General features: G+C 45.7%; 1 protein-coding gene across 2 annotated transcripts; it reads right to left on the bottom strand.

Moving 5' to 3' along the window:
• Positions 1-4,316: 4,316 nt before the first annotated feature.
• LOC120983827 (galectin-related protein-like) lies at positions 4,317-12,111 on the bottom strand. 2 transcript variants are annotated; one of them, XM_040413239.1, is made up of 4 exons: positions 11,976-12,111; positions 7,867-7,955; positions 5,466-5,640; positions 4,317-4,953 (listed from the first exon to the last, which is right to left on the bottom strand). In XM_040413239.1, exons 1-4 carry the CDS (start codon positions 11,994-11,996, stop codon positions 4,810-4,812), a joined length of 429 nt encoding a protein of 142 aa, XP_040269173.1. In that variant the 5' UTR covers positions 11,997-12,111; the 3' UTR covers positions 4,317-4,809. The 2 variants fall into 2 exon arrangements, 1 of the variants encoding a protein (XP_040269173.1); XR_005775224.1 differs by lacking the exons at positions 4,317-4,953; positions 5,466-5,640; positions 7,867-7,955 and adding an exon at positions 10,058-10,129 and having other exon boundaries at positions 11,976-12,074.
• Between the last annotated feature and the right edge of the window lie 3,941 nt (positions 12,112-16,052).

The raw sequence follows: 16,052 nt of genomic DNA, 5'->3' as shown, positions 1-16,052 counted from the left end.
CAACTGGGCTCCACTGAAGTGAGTGAGGCTGAGCTGTAATACTACACACAACCTGTAGACCGGAGTGGCGCTGTTTCTGGAAGCAGCAAGGTTTGTAAATTAAATATGATTTCATGCTCATCATGAAGACTGAATAACACTCCACGCTGCATAGGAAATCTAAACTCTTTCATTGCCCAGTTTGGCTCTTCACCGTGACCTGCCTAGCCGTATCCTGCTGTTCATCACCGGATGCCATTGACTATAATGGGATCTGGCTGCTTTCTGGCATCCAATGTATGCTGGTCTTTGTCTAGGCTCAAACCTGGGACTCATGCCGGAAAGCAGACAGATCCCATTAAAGCCAATGGGGTCTGGCGTTGAATGGCAGTATTTGGCTAGGCCTGATCCAGTGAAATCCTGCATCGGTTAAAAGGAGGTGTGAACTTACCCTTATTCAGCTGTATTAGGTGTTATCCTACAGCTCTCCCATACTACTGAATGCTAAAGATGCTTAGTTACTCCGTGTCGTCCCCTTGTTTCCATTACACAACCTGACAAGCCAGAGTGACAACCCCTATGGGAGTTGTAGTAGTGGCCATTTTGGCCGTCCCAATAGAGGACTATTACTTGCTGGTAGGGGGAGCTCTCTGCCCTGGCCATCTCCGTACGGCATAGGAATATAAATTCTGGAAAATAAATGAAATGTGGTTGTTCTATATATCGGTATATCTAATATCCTGTAGTATGAGGTGCGCCGTAATGTGACACACAAGCAATGAACTTCTACTGGCTTACAAATCCTCCATTGGAGTCCGCTATTATATAGCATCGGATGAAATCGGTGGCAGCTGTGACGCGATGTCACGTCCCTGTCCGGATCTTATTAAAAAAATGACTGTCAGTTTAGCAAAAATTAACCACATCTAATCTAGGAACAGGACGTCCATATATGGTCGTTCCTGTAGCCCTTTGGAGACCACAGACTCTAATCACCCCCTGCTGAGATCACCTCGCACCTTGGAAAGCTTCTAAGGACAGACCCCAGCCCATGCGTCTCCTGTCCACTTTGAAACCATGAAAGCTAAACACATGCTAGTTGGCCCTTCCTTGCAGCCTGCTCAATTTACACATCAGAAGCAGAGATAGCTGGGAGGGGGGAGCGCATAGGAGAGACATGTGAACCGTGCTCTGGGAACCCCAAAAAGCATATTGGGGCTATATGGAGTTATGACCCAAAAATGTAGGTACCCTCAAAGTGCACCTCTCACCCAGAGGAACCAGGAGAGTCCAAACTTGGCAGCTCTGGGGTCTTCCCAGACTGGGAAATGGGTTACTAGTCACCTGGAGGGGAGAGAGGTGTGGTGTCACCCATAGAATCGTCCATAAATTCATGGGGGACCCCGCACAAGTGCCCGGTTTTTCATATTTATTACGCCGGCAAAGTTATGGGCCTCCTCTTTTGTAAAATTAGGGAAAAGTGACCTGGCCGGCAGCAGGGAGGGGCGAACAAGCCCTCCCAAAACCCTCCTTCAGAAACACCCACCGTGCAGCCCTTGGCCAGCGATTGGCTGGGCCAACCGCCCTTACCCTCCCACAGAATGGGGCATAAAGGTCAGTGCGCAAGGGGAGAGGGGAGCTTTTTGCCCTGTGGTCACATCGCCGATAGGCTGTCCGTTGGAACGTTTGTGCCTGGATTTTGCATAGGCAAAATCCAAGATATTATTTCTCTTTTTATCCCTGTTGATTTTCCACATGATTCCAGCTTGCTATTGTAATATTTTTCTGTAAATTTTTGTATGCATTGTTTGTTTCACTTCTGTGTTACTTATAGTAAAAGATATTTTTTATATCTTTTAAATTGTCTCTCTCTTTTTGCTCTAAGCCCCACTGCAACAAAGTACTCGTACGCCCTGAAGAGACCTACCTGTTTTATAGTAGACTGATATTAGAGACATAACTGTTTTATGACTCGATTGGGTTAGCTTGTAGCGTGATAGTGGGGCTGATCTGTGAGTGGTCCGAACCCCTATCCCTACAATTATAGAGTCGTTCACTGACGAACGTGGTGGCAGCAGCAGAAAATAAGGGGGGTGCAGGATTGACTGTTTGGGTAATTCTGAATCCCCCCCCTGACGCGGTCCACCCTCGGTTGGGCTTTTCTCCACGCTGGGGCGTCCTGGCGGTCAGAAGTCTGATTTAAACGGGGGTGGTCGTGACAGCAGCTATTTTCTATTGTAAGTCTGAGAGGACATCCCGGTATGTGTGTCCTACCGGCGTGCATGCTTGAGATCTATTACTTCTCCTTCCACATAAGGCAGCATTAGGCTAGATTTGTGTCTAGTTGTCAAACACTCGGTCACTGCAGGGTTTTTATTATTTTTTTTTTTTTGGTCTGAGCGACTAGAACCACAACTGCCTAAGAGGCGGCCGAGCTCGTCGCTTACATCGTTATTGGTTTGATGTCGATGAATAGATAAATTCTCATTTATTATTTCTTTGCACACATGAAATTCTGTGCCCAGTACAATGATGACACTTTTTATCTTTTGTCCCCCTCCCCCCCTTCTTCGAAATACTAGGTATATTGTACATAAGCCCAATTGGCCGTCTCCAATTAATGTTCACCTTTATAATAAAACTATAAATAAAATCTTATTTTATCCTTCTAGGACTGCGCTTGATTTTCTTTCGTGGTTACGTTGAGCAGTGTGGGGGCCATCATTTGGTACCCTATGGGAGGTCTCCATATGTCTGTACATAGAGATATATACCTGTTTCATTGTACGCCGTTGTTTCTAGAGGAGATTGTACCAGTAATGGTGCCTTCAGACACACTGAAGTTTACAAGAGCGTGTTTTAGACTCATGCAGATTTCTTTGAGGATTATGGTAGCCCATGGAAATCAATGGAGAAATGGGGCTTCAGAAGATCCACAAAACTTACAGACTTTTAGAGTACACTGATTTAAACTCCATAGGAATACATGGAAAACTATTAATGATGCTGATTTTTCCACAAATGCATTCCGTCAGATACAGGATAGGTCATCAGTATCTGGTTGGTGGGGGTCCCTCACCGATCAGCTTTTTCAGAAGGCAGCGGCCTTCTCTCAGCATTTCCTAGATCAGTGATGACATGTTCATCCATCACGTGGCCTAGGAGCAGCTCAGCCCCATTGAAGTGAATGAGGCTGAGCTGCGATACCAAGCACAACCGCTATACAATGTACAGGTGCTTTGTAAACTGCGAGAAGGCCGCAGCACTCACAGGAGAATCAGCCTTCTCAAAACAGCTGGTGGACCCCCACCGATCAGATACTGATGACCTATCCTGAGGATAGGTCAACAGTATCAAAATCTTGGAGAACTCCTTTAATGCTCTTTGGCTTGAAGGGATTTTCCAGGATTTTTATATTGAATGCCTATCCTGAGGATAGGCCATCAATATCAATCAGATCTTACCGATCAGCTGTTCGGGATTAGCTCTGATACCAGAACTGCACAGCTGCCATCCATTGTGTAGTGGACGAAGCTGGTTACTGCAGGGCTGCTCCCGGTGTGTAAGGCTAGGGCTACACGATGACATGTGTCGCGCAACACATAGGGCACAACTACACTGCGACATGTGTCGCGCTACACACAGGGCACAACTACACTGCAACATGTGTCGCGCGACAATTTTTATAATGATAGTCTATTGTGTCGCACTGCGGCGCAACAGTTGCAGAAAAATCCATCTTGGATGGAATTTTTGCTACTGTCGTGTCGTAGTCGCAGCATGTCGCAGTGCAACACAATAGACTATCATAAAAATTGTCGCGCGACACATGTCGTCGTGTAGCCCTAGCCTAAATGCCTGCTTTTTATGCTGCTTCTATGTTTGTAGAAATGGTGACCTGCAATTATTACAAAATCACATGTCCTGCAGCATTACCCCCTAATGTATCCCTAGTATGCATTCACACACAGTAGAGAGCAGCATCATTACTGCAATACCGAAGCCTGAGACAGAAAATACATTCACGTGCTCAGTGATTCTTGGTATTTGGAGGGAGGAAACCGCCGTCATCAAAATTATGTCAAGGACATTGTATTGTAAGACAGCAGCCCAGCAGGCGTGTGATTCCTGCAGCAGCCATACTGCCAACCATTACTGCTGCACCAATATTTATCCGCCGGGAACAACTAGGATTATGAAATCTTTCTATAATTAATATAATTACCTTGAGCATTGACTCGAGTGAAATAGACCAGGGTTTCTTTTATTCATCTTACCACATAGTAATAGTACCAAAAATTCACAATATTAAGAGAATGCACAAGATGACAATATTCGCACAAAAACTGTTTAATCTGATATTTGTGACCAAATACATGAGGCTCAGATCGGTGGCAGAGGTTTCATAGGACCCTCGGCTGTGGAGTCTGAGAAAAAGCAGGCAGCAGCATTTTGTCTGGCAGGATGCCGGAAGCCACTGTAGTCCATGGGGTCTGATAGGCGTCACTGGGGTCCGTAATTTATGATGACAATATAATGTCTCATAGATGAACCAAGTTAATTTAGCTTTTAGACTGACCGCGAACAAGTTCCAAGCAAGTAGTAAAATTGTGCCAGGCAAACGGTGGACTGGCATCAGATAGTATAATGCCACCAGGCAGATATTGGACTTGTGCCAAGCAAGTATTAGAATGGTACCACGCAGGTAGCAGACTGGTACTAAGCAAGTAGTAAAATGGTACCACGCAGATAGCAGACTGGTACTAAGCAAGTAGTAGAATGGTACCAAGTAGATAGGGGACTGCAACCCAAGTGCCCCGGGCTTTAGTGTTATGCCACCTTTGTAAGTTTAATGTCTCCTGTGACCCTAAGACCCGTCACTGCTTTGAGCTGTGGGACACGATGTGTGAAGTCGCAGAGTCCTTGTCCATCTAAGAGAACCCGCATCTGTTGGTGCTCACAGAGGATCTCCATCTAGAATGAAAGCAACAAGCTTGTTATTACTCCGGGAGCAAATCAGACACACAAACATGGTACAGGGGACCATTACTTTCTGTAAGAGCTTTCTAAAGTTTTGTATAATTTGCGTTTAATGAGGGGATGGCAATGATCTGGTTCTATAGGGCTCACGTGCTGGTAAAGGCCAAGTCCACCCCCAGGGCTCCCCTCTATATGCACTTACTCAGCCGCTTGCCCCTTTTGCCTCCACCTAACTTCTGCATTGATATTGCATAGCCCAATATACACAATTTTTGGCTCCTTCTCCATGGAATCAAACATCCCAACCCATGTTCCTATAATCCCATGAGATATTCATATTTTTCCTTATATTTTGTGAACAGGTCATATGATATGATAAACCAGCTGCTGTTACTGGGACCTGGAGAACAATGTCATAGACCTGGAGAGGGTTCAGATGTGGGCAGCATAACTATAGATCAGTGGTCTTTTACTCAAGTAATATCTAGTAATGTTTGGAGCCTTACCTTAAAGTTGTTTCTAGGAGTGAAGGGGAAATATGGAATTTGTTTCTCTGCTGCACCCCAAATTCCTGCAAACTTGGCATTTCGGATTATAGATCTGTCTTGGAAGTTGACTGTCAGTAGGAGAGCCACGTCTTCCTCATCATCTTCGGGACTGCACAGCAAACTGACTGTAAAGCTGTGGACAGAACTGCAATGATCAATGCTCCCCCAAATCAAGGACTAAACACTTACTGATATGCTATCCATCTATACACAGGTAGGTGAAGCTCTGAGATCTTGGGTTAGAACATGCACCTGATTATTTGTACTAGTTTTTTTTATCTATGATCCATTTTGTTTATCTGCATAGGTTTAGAAAACCAAATTAATAGAGCGGTTCTCCCACTGGGGACCCTAATTTAGTAGTCAGTGATCTAGAACAGTGTTCCCCAACTCCAGTCCTCAGGGCCTACCTAACAGTCAAGATTTGAGACTATCCCACAGAATGAATACCTGTGGTAAATCCTGATGCATTGAAACTAATTCTCACCTGCTGAAAAATCCTGAAAACCTGACTGTTAGGTGGGCCCTGAGGACTGGAGTTGAGGAACACTGATCTAGAACATCCATGTATTACATCAACAGCCGATTAATTTTAATGGTTATTGTGTAATGCTCTATTTTATTCTGTGACGCTACAGAGTAACCAAACACTTTTTGAAGTCATCTCTTAAATATTACAGCTGCTCACTTGTGGTCATGCCAGCAGGACATCCTATGGTCAATTTTTGAGGAACCCCCAAACTATTTATAACTGCTGGTTGCCTTTCAAAGAACCCCTAAGCAGGTTCCAATAAAACTCCAGAAATTGGTTAGGAAACTCTGCTGTAGAACGTTTGCAATGAAGATTTGAGCCCTGGAGCCCCCACTATCACGTTTTATACCCTAGTAAGTCTTACGAATGGGATAGTGATGGGCTGATGGAAGAATCCATCAAAGTTGTTTCTACCAGAGGAAGCAACCAACTTTAGAAAGGTTGCTTCAGCTGGAGGCTCCTCGTGGGTGGTGTGCACCTTTTAGTACTTCTTTCTGCACAGGCAACTCAACATTAGCAAAAATAGAACCCACCTACTGGCCAATCCTTCCATAATTTTCTCCTAAAAGACATAATAAAAGGGGTGTGGCGTAATGGGGGTCCACTGTTTTCGATACCTCTTGGCTCACAAGCTAAGACCTCGAAGGATTGGAGACTGTTCTATTTTATTAACATATAGGGGACAGCAAGTATTATGTATAAAAAAGGGACAGAAATAGTAAGGTAAGGTGCACACGTGTGTGTGTGTGTGTGTGTGTGTGTGTGTATATATATATATATCCGTGTGCACCTCATCTTACTGTTTCTGTCCCTTTTTTATACATAATATTATTTGTCCTAATTTATGGAATCTGATCACCTTTTAGACTTGAAAAAGTAGTGCTTTTCAACTCTGAAACGCGTTGTCACCTATATGTTAATAAAATAGAACCGTCTCCAATCATTCAAGGTCATGTTTTTTGCGCCAAGAAATATCGAAAACAGTGGACCCCCATTACTCCGCACCCCTTTTATTGTCTCTCATCACTCCTCTGGAGGATTGGCAAATCCACAAGTGAGGAGCGAACGATACCGGCAGCAGCGAGCATTATTTAAATACACGTCTACACTAGTGTTGTGCCTATGCTTGCACAACACCAAAAGGTGAGCATAATCACTTCTTTTAACCAATTGTCCAAAAATGATTACCCTATGAGCGCCTCTCCCCCTCTTTTGCCACATATGCTGTCCTACAAGACATAGGACGATGGTCCAGTTTTGATTTTTGCTATCCCCATTTAACCCATTTCTTTTACAGGGCTGATTTTAGGGGTGGCATCTAGAAGATGGGAACCCCGGGCGCAAGCTAAAATCAGCCTGTATTAATATAGTGGTATTTTTTAGGGACCGAATTATTATATTAGTGGGCTGTATATTGCGGTTTTGGCCCTTACATTTAAAGGGGTGACCTGGGTTAGACAAACATGGCTGCTTTCTACTATAAACAGCACTCAGTTTGTCCACAGGTTGTGCTAGGTGTTATAGTTCAGCCCCATCCACTTCAGTGGACTGTAATACCAGAGAAATCTCAGGCACAGTGGGCCTGTTGTTGGAAGAAGCAGCCATGTTTTTTTAACCCTGGTTAGCCCTTTCAAACTGTCTAAAAATGGCGAGGGAGCCCTAATTTGTCTAGACACCCGGGGCCCCATTTTCTATAAAACTCACCTGCCTTTTTGTATACCCCCTGTAAGAACAACATATATCGATAGCCCAAAACAGGCTAATAAAAAAATTGTACTAACTATACAGACAGATGTTACCATATGAAATGTACTGCTTTTCTTTTACCTCTTGGGTCCGACGTCTACAACTCCCATGATGGTGATCTTCATGGCTGGTTTCATCCCTCCTTTGATATCACCAACATATTTTTCTCCCTTCAATTTGAATACATTGAGGAATTAGCTTGATCAGGGGGGAATGATTGTAATTGTATGTGTCATGCTAATTTATTTTGTGCTTTGGCTTAAAGTAGTTGCCCGGGAGTTTAATATTGATGGCCTATCCTCAAGGTAGGTCATCAATATCTGACTCCCGTTACCCTTATGATCTTGAAGAGGCTGCAGCCTCCTCGCAGCTTACTAAGTACAGCGCCATACATTGTATAGTGGCTGTGCTTGGTATTGCAGCCTAGGCCCATTCATTTGAATGGAACTGAGCTGCACCCAGGCCATGTGAACGATGATCGTGACATCACTGGCCTAGAAAGAGGCCGCGACACTCTTCAAACAGCTGATCGGCGCGAGTGCCGGGAATCAGAACCCCACCGATCAGTTTTTTTTTAGCAGTCTTTAATAATAATAAAAAAAAGACATATACAAACCATTAAAATTTTTCATTGAAAATTACAATATAAAATTACTTTTATTTTCAATTCCCCGTAATCACCCATTTCCCAAACCACCCTACCCTTGCGATGTGTCTCAAAGGCCCTCCATGATCCCACTCAGACAACAATAGTAGAAACATACAATTTGGGGGCAAGAAGGATTAGGGTTTCCAAGCCTCCCATATCTTAATCCACTTCTCCTCACCAGTGATGGTCAGTTCGCAGCGAACACATGCGTGCTGTCATCCTTAGTAAGGTAGACTCACCCATCCGGCGATGCACAGGTAACCCCTTACGTGTGTCAGGAGCTGGGCTGAAATCTAATGCAGTCACCGGGAGCAGGCAGTTCCGAGAACAGCCCGATGAAGGCCCCCGACGGCTGTTCTCGGAACTGCCTGCTCCCGGTGACTGCATTTGATTTCAGACCGGCACAGGTAAGGGCTTACCTGTGCATCGCCGGACGGGTGAGTCTACCTTACTAAAGATGGCAGCCCGCATGTGTTCGCTGGCGAACACTGTGAACTGACCATCACTGCTCCTATTTCTTTGCCTATATAGGACATTCTCGCCCACCGATCAGTTATTGATAGCCTATCCTGAGGATAGGTCATAATATTTTCCTCCTGGAAAACCCCCTTTAATAAAATTCTGTCTAAAAGCTGATGGCACAGTTTTGCACTTTTCCCATAGGCCAGTGGAATTAAATAACATGTACAAGATGATACTAAATTAAAAGCGCCACCAAAAATTTCCATTAAAAAAAAAACATAAAACCAAGCATTTTCGATGTTTTTTTGTGTATTTTCTCTGAACATGTGACAAAAAGACCAATTTCTTCTATTATAGAGCTCATTACAACTATAGCGTCTCATTATCCTGTTGGCCAGTAAAAGATATTCCGTGGTGACAACATTTTACTTCCCCCTCACAGTCCTTCAGTGCAAGGATCCTGTATACAGCAGCCTACACCTCAGCTTCCTGGACCTCTATGAAGAGGACTTTAGAGCGAAGGGTGAGATGTTGGGCTTAGCTTGCTAAGTTTTTAGGTTCTTATGAAAGATAGGTTAGGGAGGACACAGTGAGGTAAGCCCTAGAGACAAAGATAACCACCCTAACGGCGGTCACAGATAAGGACGACTAGCGTTTAAATCTCCCGCCTACCCTGCCTTTGACTCCAAGAACACAAGAAGTATATGCAGTGTCCTGTTACCGGGGTCAATGGGGGTCCCACGTCCTCTGTTTGAATGGAACAGTGGTCAAGCATGCACCATGCTGCTCCTTCCCGACTCTACGGGACTGCCAGAGAGGCGAGCACTGTACTCGGCAATCCTCGTCAGTCCCATAGACCTTGAATGGAAGGAAATGTGCATGCTCCAGCTTTCACACTGGAAAAACAGGAACTCCGCTCACTGTAGATAGGCAATAAGATCACTTACACTGCAGCTCTGGGCAGTTTCACCAACACTGTTTAATATGAGATAATTCCAGAAATAGCGCCACTATTGTTCAAAGGCTGTACCTGGTATTGCAGCTCAGTCCCATTTATGTGAATTGGGCGGCACTGCAATACCAGACCCAACCTAATGGACAAAAGTGGAGCTATTTCTGGGGGGGGGGGGGGGGGGAGACTAACCTGATTGTCATAATGTTTATCCACGTTTTACTGCTCAGGTTTTGATGCTTTCTTGTGACAATTACAGAAAAATATTTTTTCAAAGGCTCCTACAACAAAAAAAACATGATATTTGAACGTGTGACAAAAAACACATTTATTATCGTGTCTGCGATATATGCTGTTTTGGGGCTCATGCACACTAACGTATTTGTTTTCCATGTTTGTTCCGTTTTTTGTTTTTTTTTGCAGCCCATATGCAGAACCATTCACTTTAATGGGTCCGCAAAAAAGCCAGAAATGACTCTGTGCGCATTCCGTTTCCATATGTCCGCATGGCCGTTCCGCAAAAAAAGATAGAACATGTCCTATTCTTGTCCATTTTGCGGACAAGGATACGCATTGTTACAATGGATCCGTCATCCGTGTTTTTTGTGGATCCGTGTTTTGCGGACTGCAAAATACATACGGTTGTGTGCATGAGTTCTTAGACGGTCGTCCCTTTCATGGAGACGTGTGACTATTTTCAACTCACTTGCGCAACATTTTCATGCTCCTACTAATTAGCCCAGTCTTAGTGAATATGAACCTGTCGTACAGATAAAGATCCACCAGAGGTCAGCCTAATAGCAATATGCCTAGTCTAAGGGATCAGACCGTGCCCGTATTGCGGCCATATCACGGATGCGGTCCCATTCCTCAGGATAGGCCATCAATAACTCATCGGCAGGGGTCCGACACCAGGCTCCCCTGCTGATCAGCTGTTTCAGAGTAGCTCCAGTGCTGGAAGTCCGCACCAGAACTACAGCAACTGCAGCACTGCTCCCACTGGAGTAAATGGATGAAGCTGAGGTGTCGGACCCCCTCCAATCTGATATTAACAGCTTAACCTGATTACAATCCTGGTATACTGGCTTAGTTGCCCATAGCAACCAATCAGATTCCACCTTTTATTTTCCAGAGGAGCTCTGAATAATGAAAGGTGGAATCTGATTGGTTGCTATGGGCAACTAGGCCATTTTTCCTTTGCCCCAGTTTTGATGAATTTCTCTTCTCACTATTTTCAAAATCTCTGCTTGTTTTCAGTAAATGATAACCTAAAGAAAGAAATGTGCTGAACTGCATTTAAAGGGGTTGTCCCATTTTGGACATCTAGGATGTCCTCCCAATGTCTGATAGGTGCGGGTCCCACCTCGTTCTATACTTAGAACGGAGCCCGCAAAGTGCTGGAGGGCGAACGGCGCATGCGCGGCCCCCTACCATTCATTCCTATTGGAGCGCTGAAAATAGCTCAGCCATTTTTGGCAGTTCCATTGAAATAATTGGGAAGCGCGGCCACCGCTCCATTCACCTTTATGGGGCTGACAGAACTAGCTGAGCCAGCGCTTGGCTATTTTTGGAGCTTCCATAGGGATGAATGGAGGGCGGCTCTAATGCGCGGCACACCCTCCGGCACTTTGCGGGCTCCTTTTTAAGTATAGGTGCGGGTCCCAGAGGTGGGACCTGCACCTATCAGACATTTGGAGCACATCCTAGCCATATGCCCCAAATGTCCAAAATGGGACAACCCCTTTAAATGCAGTCCATTCAAAGCACAGATGTCTCTTTCATCCGGTTGCTGGAATATATCCGGTAAGACTCTGTTCACACCACTTCTGAACCCTGAGATGTATTTTAGGAGGATCTCCCACAGAGGGCTGGGACGTATCCCAATGTATAGGCATATGTGAACGCAGACCTATAGATGTAGTTGTTGGAAATATCTAGATTAGATGCAATTGTAGCAAATCATCAGCTCTGAGAAGTGTTATGGCTATATGGGTTTTTAGCCTCCTAGATGTAGACAAGAATCTTCTCAGTCGCTGACACCAAGCAGAGATCTTGAAAATAGAGCGTAGCAGAACTTTTCATTGGGTTTTGGTCAATGATCTGATGCCGCCATTGTCCCCTACTCACGTTTGTGCAGATGTCGGTCATGACGAGTGGCTGGTGCTGGCGACGCTGATCAGCGCGGATGTCAGATGGAAAGTTTTTGCTCGCCTTTCAGAAATAAACAGTAAGGAGGATGAGAGAGGAGCGCGGGGAGACTTATCTGTGCCATGCAGTCCTAATACTGGGGGATGATCAGCTGAGGCACAACCACAAAGTGCGGCGTGGCGTAACCATGGAAACGCTAAACTGCTGCGATGACAGGGCGCACGGCTTACAGGCAGTCACTTATGAAACATTCATTTCCAGTGCCCCATCTCTCCCAGCGTTCTGCATAGCAGGGTGCCCCCAAATATTGTAATTACTATTATTTCCCTGTGACATAACACCATTAAACTGTTAGAGAGGATTACAACTCCCAGCATGCCCACAACAGGTTTACAGAAACACTACATAGAGGCAGTGGTGATGTGCTAGATGTCCTTCACCTCCATGATGGATGGTACAAGCACTGTGGTTTTACCTGCTTAGCGGATCTTTATCAGGTCCAGTGGGTGTAGTAGTATCGTGGAGAAGATGATGCGCCCGCTCAGGTTGGCCACCAGGTTCTTATTTTGGACGTTTCTGAAGAGTTCTCTACTGATTGTGACTGTCCAGACAGGGAATGTGGATGTTCTGACACTTGCTCTGTGCACACTTTACATCACGGACCGGACTGGGATTCAAATTCAGCCAGTGCAACCCAACATACCTTCCCAGAAGTGCCAAACAAACAGCACATTGTGGCACAAAGTACCTCCCCAAATGCACAAGGCAGTAATATAGTACCCACCCCTCCCTCATTGGCAGCATTTTACCCTTCCCACCTCTCCCTCACTAGCAGAGCATTTCCATTTTTCCACCCCTCCCCCACTAGCAGAGCATTTCCACTTTCCCGCCCCCACTAGCAGAGCATTTCCCTCTTTCCACCCCTCCCCCACTAGCAGAGAATTTCCCTCTTTCCACCCCTCCCACAATAACTGCAGCATTGTCCCCCTTCCCATCTCTCCCCTACTGACAGCAGTACTGTCCTTCTTTCTTCCCCTCCTCCACTGACAGTAGAATTTTTCCCTTCCTACCTACTGGCAGCAACATTCCCCATTCCCACCCCCAGGAGCCCAAATGTTGCTGGAGGTGGAAGGGAGAGTGTCAGGAGAGCTATCCAGGCTTCTCTCTTCTGGTCATGTATTTTATCCCAACACCCCCTGAAACTCCTGGGTTGCAGGAACTGTGGTCAAGAGAACTTGATGTCACCACAGGTCCTTCACTCCCTCTGGCCAAGAAAACTGCACTGATAAGGCAGTACTGGAATTATCAGTGCAGCTGTAGCTTTACCATGGTGGTTGGCCCCTGACTAAGAGGTCAACCAGAAATTTGTTCAGGGCATGTACTGTGTGGGAGTGAGGAGTTCACAATAGTTCTCTCCATGAGAGTGATGGCGTGAAAGATGCCAAATGATTATTTGTGAAAGAGTATATGGGATCTGCCCAGAGGTGAGGCTCAGAGAGAGGACTGTCCATGCTACAGCATTTACAATAGGGTACCAAATCGGCAGGCAGAAGAATGGTCGAGCAAGCAAAGGTCAGGGCAGGCGGCAAACAATCGTATTCTAAAAACAGGCCGAGGTCAGGGCAGGCGGCAAACAATCATAGTCAAAATACATGCCGTGGTCAGGGCAGGCGGCAAACAAGAATAGTCAAAAAACAGTCCGGGGTCAGGGCAGGCAGCAGTCAAAAAACATAGTCCATTAGTCAAGCCGAGGTCAAAACCGAGAAAATCAATCCGAATAACAGCAGTGTGCTAAGATGGTACTCGCACGCTGCAGGGAGCTTCACCACTACATTACTACGCAGCACCAGGATCTTTTACCTTGATAAAAGGTACTCGGATCATAGATGAGATGTTTTCTCCCTCATCCCTCACAAAGTTTCTGGATGGAATGGCTTTCATGATCTCCCGAGCCTCGTAACTGATAGGGGCGCCTAGTGTGGTGTCATAGCGCGGTCTCGCAGTGACCTGAACGCGCGGTGGTAGGGTGTAAGGCGCACTGCGGACTGTAGTTGTCACTGTCCCTGATAACAGTCTCAGAAACCTCCAGATAGATAGTAACCTGGGCATGTGGGGATGGGTCTCTACCTCACCTGGTGTTCTGGTGGGCTTCGGTACCTGTGCTGCTATGATGGTCTCGGCAGGTGGTGTTGCCGGCGGTAGTGGTGCTCCTCCCTGCAGTCGAAGGTATCGGCCAGTTTCCTGTCTAGGTGTTTCAGACGGTGATGTTATAAACGGCACGATACCTTCCAATCCTGCTGTCAGATGGCGCGTTGTGAAGCCAGATGTTGTTGGCTTCTGGCCGTACGGGGTCCTCCGGGGACGATAGATATGTCTCCGGGGCTGGAGTTTTCCTCCAGCCCCCGTAGCAGCCATGTGGCTGCCTCTTCCGCCACACACCAATGAAGGTGTATCTGGGGAAGGGGCGGGGGGGATGAAGGGGAAAAAAAAAACGGGATAAAGGTAAGAAATACAAGTAAACGCTCGCTAAAAGTGGTCAGCCTCCTCTCTCCGCAATCCTCGCCTCACACTCACCGATCTCACCCAGTGTTCCAGGGCTCAAGGGCAACGCTTCTGTGATGTCATAAAGCCGCGCTCAGCAACAGGTTGCTAATGCAGGTAAACAACGATGTCGCCCCCCATGGCAACCAAACCCATCCTAGCTGTGTAGGGCAGGAAACTGACATAAGGGGCAGATTTGTAACAGTATTGAATCCAATGTGTTTTTCTTCCATATTCTCAGTTCTATGAGGAGCCAGCGGAGATGTTATATTCTTCACAGTCCAGAATTTGCAGGGACTTGGCCTAATTTTTAGAGACATTCCTGGCAAACCAGGGTAGAAAATGACACAAGCGTCGCCCAGAAGCGGGTGTTTACAGATGGGTTTGGGGGGTGGGGCTTAGTATACTAAGTGTTGTGGAGATTCACTGTATACCCTCAATATCTTCACTTAAATCCCCTTGTAGCTGAAGAAGCAGGTCAATATCCAAGAGACAATTTCCCCAGTAACTGGACGACACACAGTTTGGGAGTCAACTGACTTTACTTGGCATGCGCACCTGGTTTCAAACCTCCAACAGGCTCATTTACATACAATACATAGATGACTATGGTACAAGGAGAAGTGGGGTCAGACAATAGCAAGGGCTGATGGGGGGTTGAGGGGGGACACTGCAGCTGGTTTAAACTGGTCTCCCAGTGTCCCTGAGACAACACCCTGCTGGGGAAACAATGGGACAGGAAAAGGGGGGAGGGGAAGAGGTACAGACAAGAAAGACATTCTGTAAGTGGCTAGGTTTGCCACACTAAGTATGAAAGTCTCAATCTACCCATGTCATAGAGTCCTTTCTGACACTAGAAGAGCTTGCTGGGAGTTGTAGTGCACATGCCCTTTGCAGTTGACAGATGCAGTTTGAAAAAAAAGTCAGTTTAATGTTTTCTATTGAGGAGATGAGAGAGAAGTGATAGCGCCCCCAACAGCTTTTCCTCACCGCCATATGTACTGGCCATGGGTGAGAGGTGGCTGTATTATACAGCTGTCACCCTGTTTAACCCCTTATCGACCAAGGCATCTGCGTGATTAGAGAAGGGGCTCCTTCTGTCACCCCTGCTCCAGTGACACAATCGCCTGATACTGACGGGTTACATTGGCAACCAGGGGCCCTAAAATATATCCCCAATATCTGCCCTTGAAGTAAACCTATTAAAAAAAATTATATGAAAAGTTATCGTTCTCAGTGTTTTTAAATGTTTTTTACTGTGTAAAAGTAGTAAAATATGCTGTAGCATGGTGAATATAAGAGGAAAACCCAACACCCCCATATGACTTGAATTGTAGTTCCTTTCCAAATATCCTACTCTGCAAGAAAATAAAAGTTTTTCAATAAATGATATGTACCCCAAAATGGTATTAAAAAATATATCCCATCCTGAAAAAAAAACAACCCTCATACAGCAAAGTCAATGGGGAACTGGGAAATAAACAGGTGATCAGTGTCGAAAGGCAGAGGTGAAAA

This window comes from Bufo bufo, chromosome 1 (genome assembly GCF_905171765.1).
Source record: "Bufo bufo chromosome 1, aBufBuf1.1, whole genome shotgun sequence".
Lineage (NCBI taxonomy): Eukaryota > Metazoa > Chordata > Amphibia > Anura > Bufonidae > Bufo > Bufo bufo.
The sequence above is the reverse complement of the archived record's forward strand: the minus strand, read 5'-3'. Positions and strand labels throughout refer to the sequence as shown.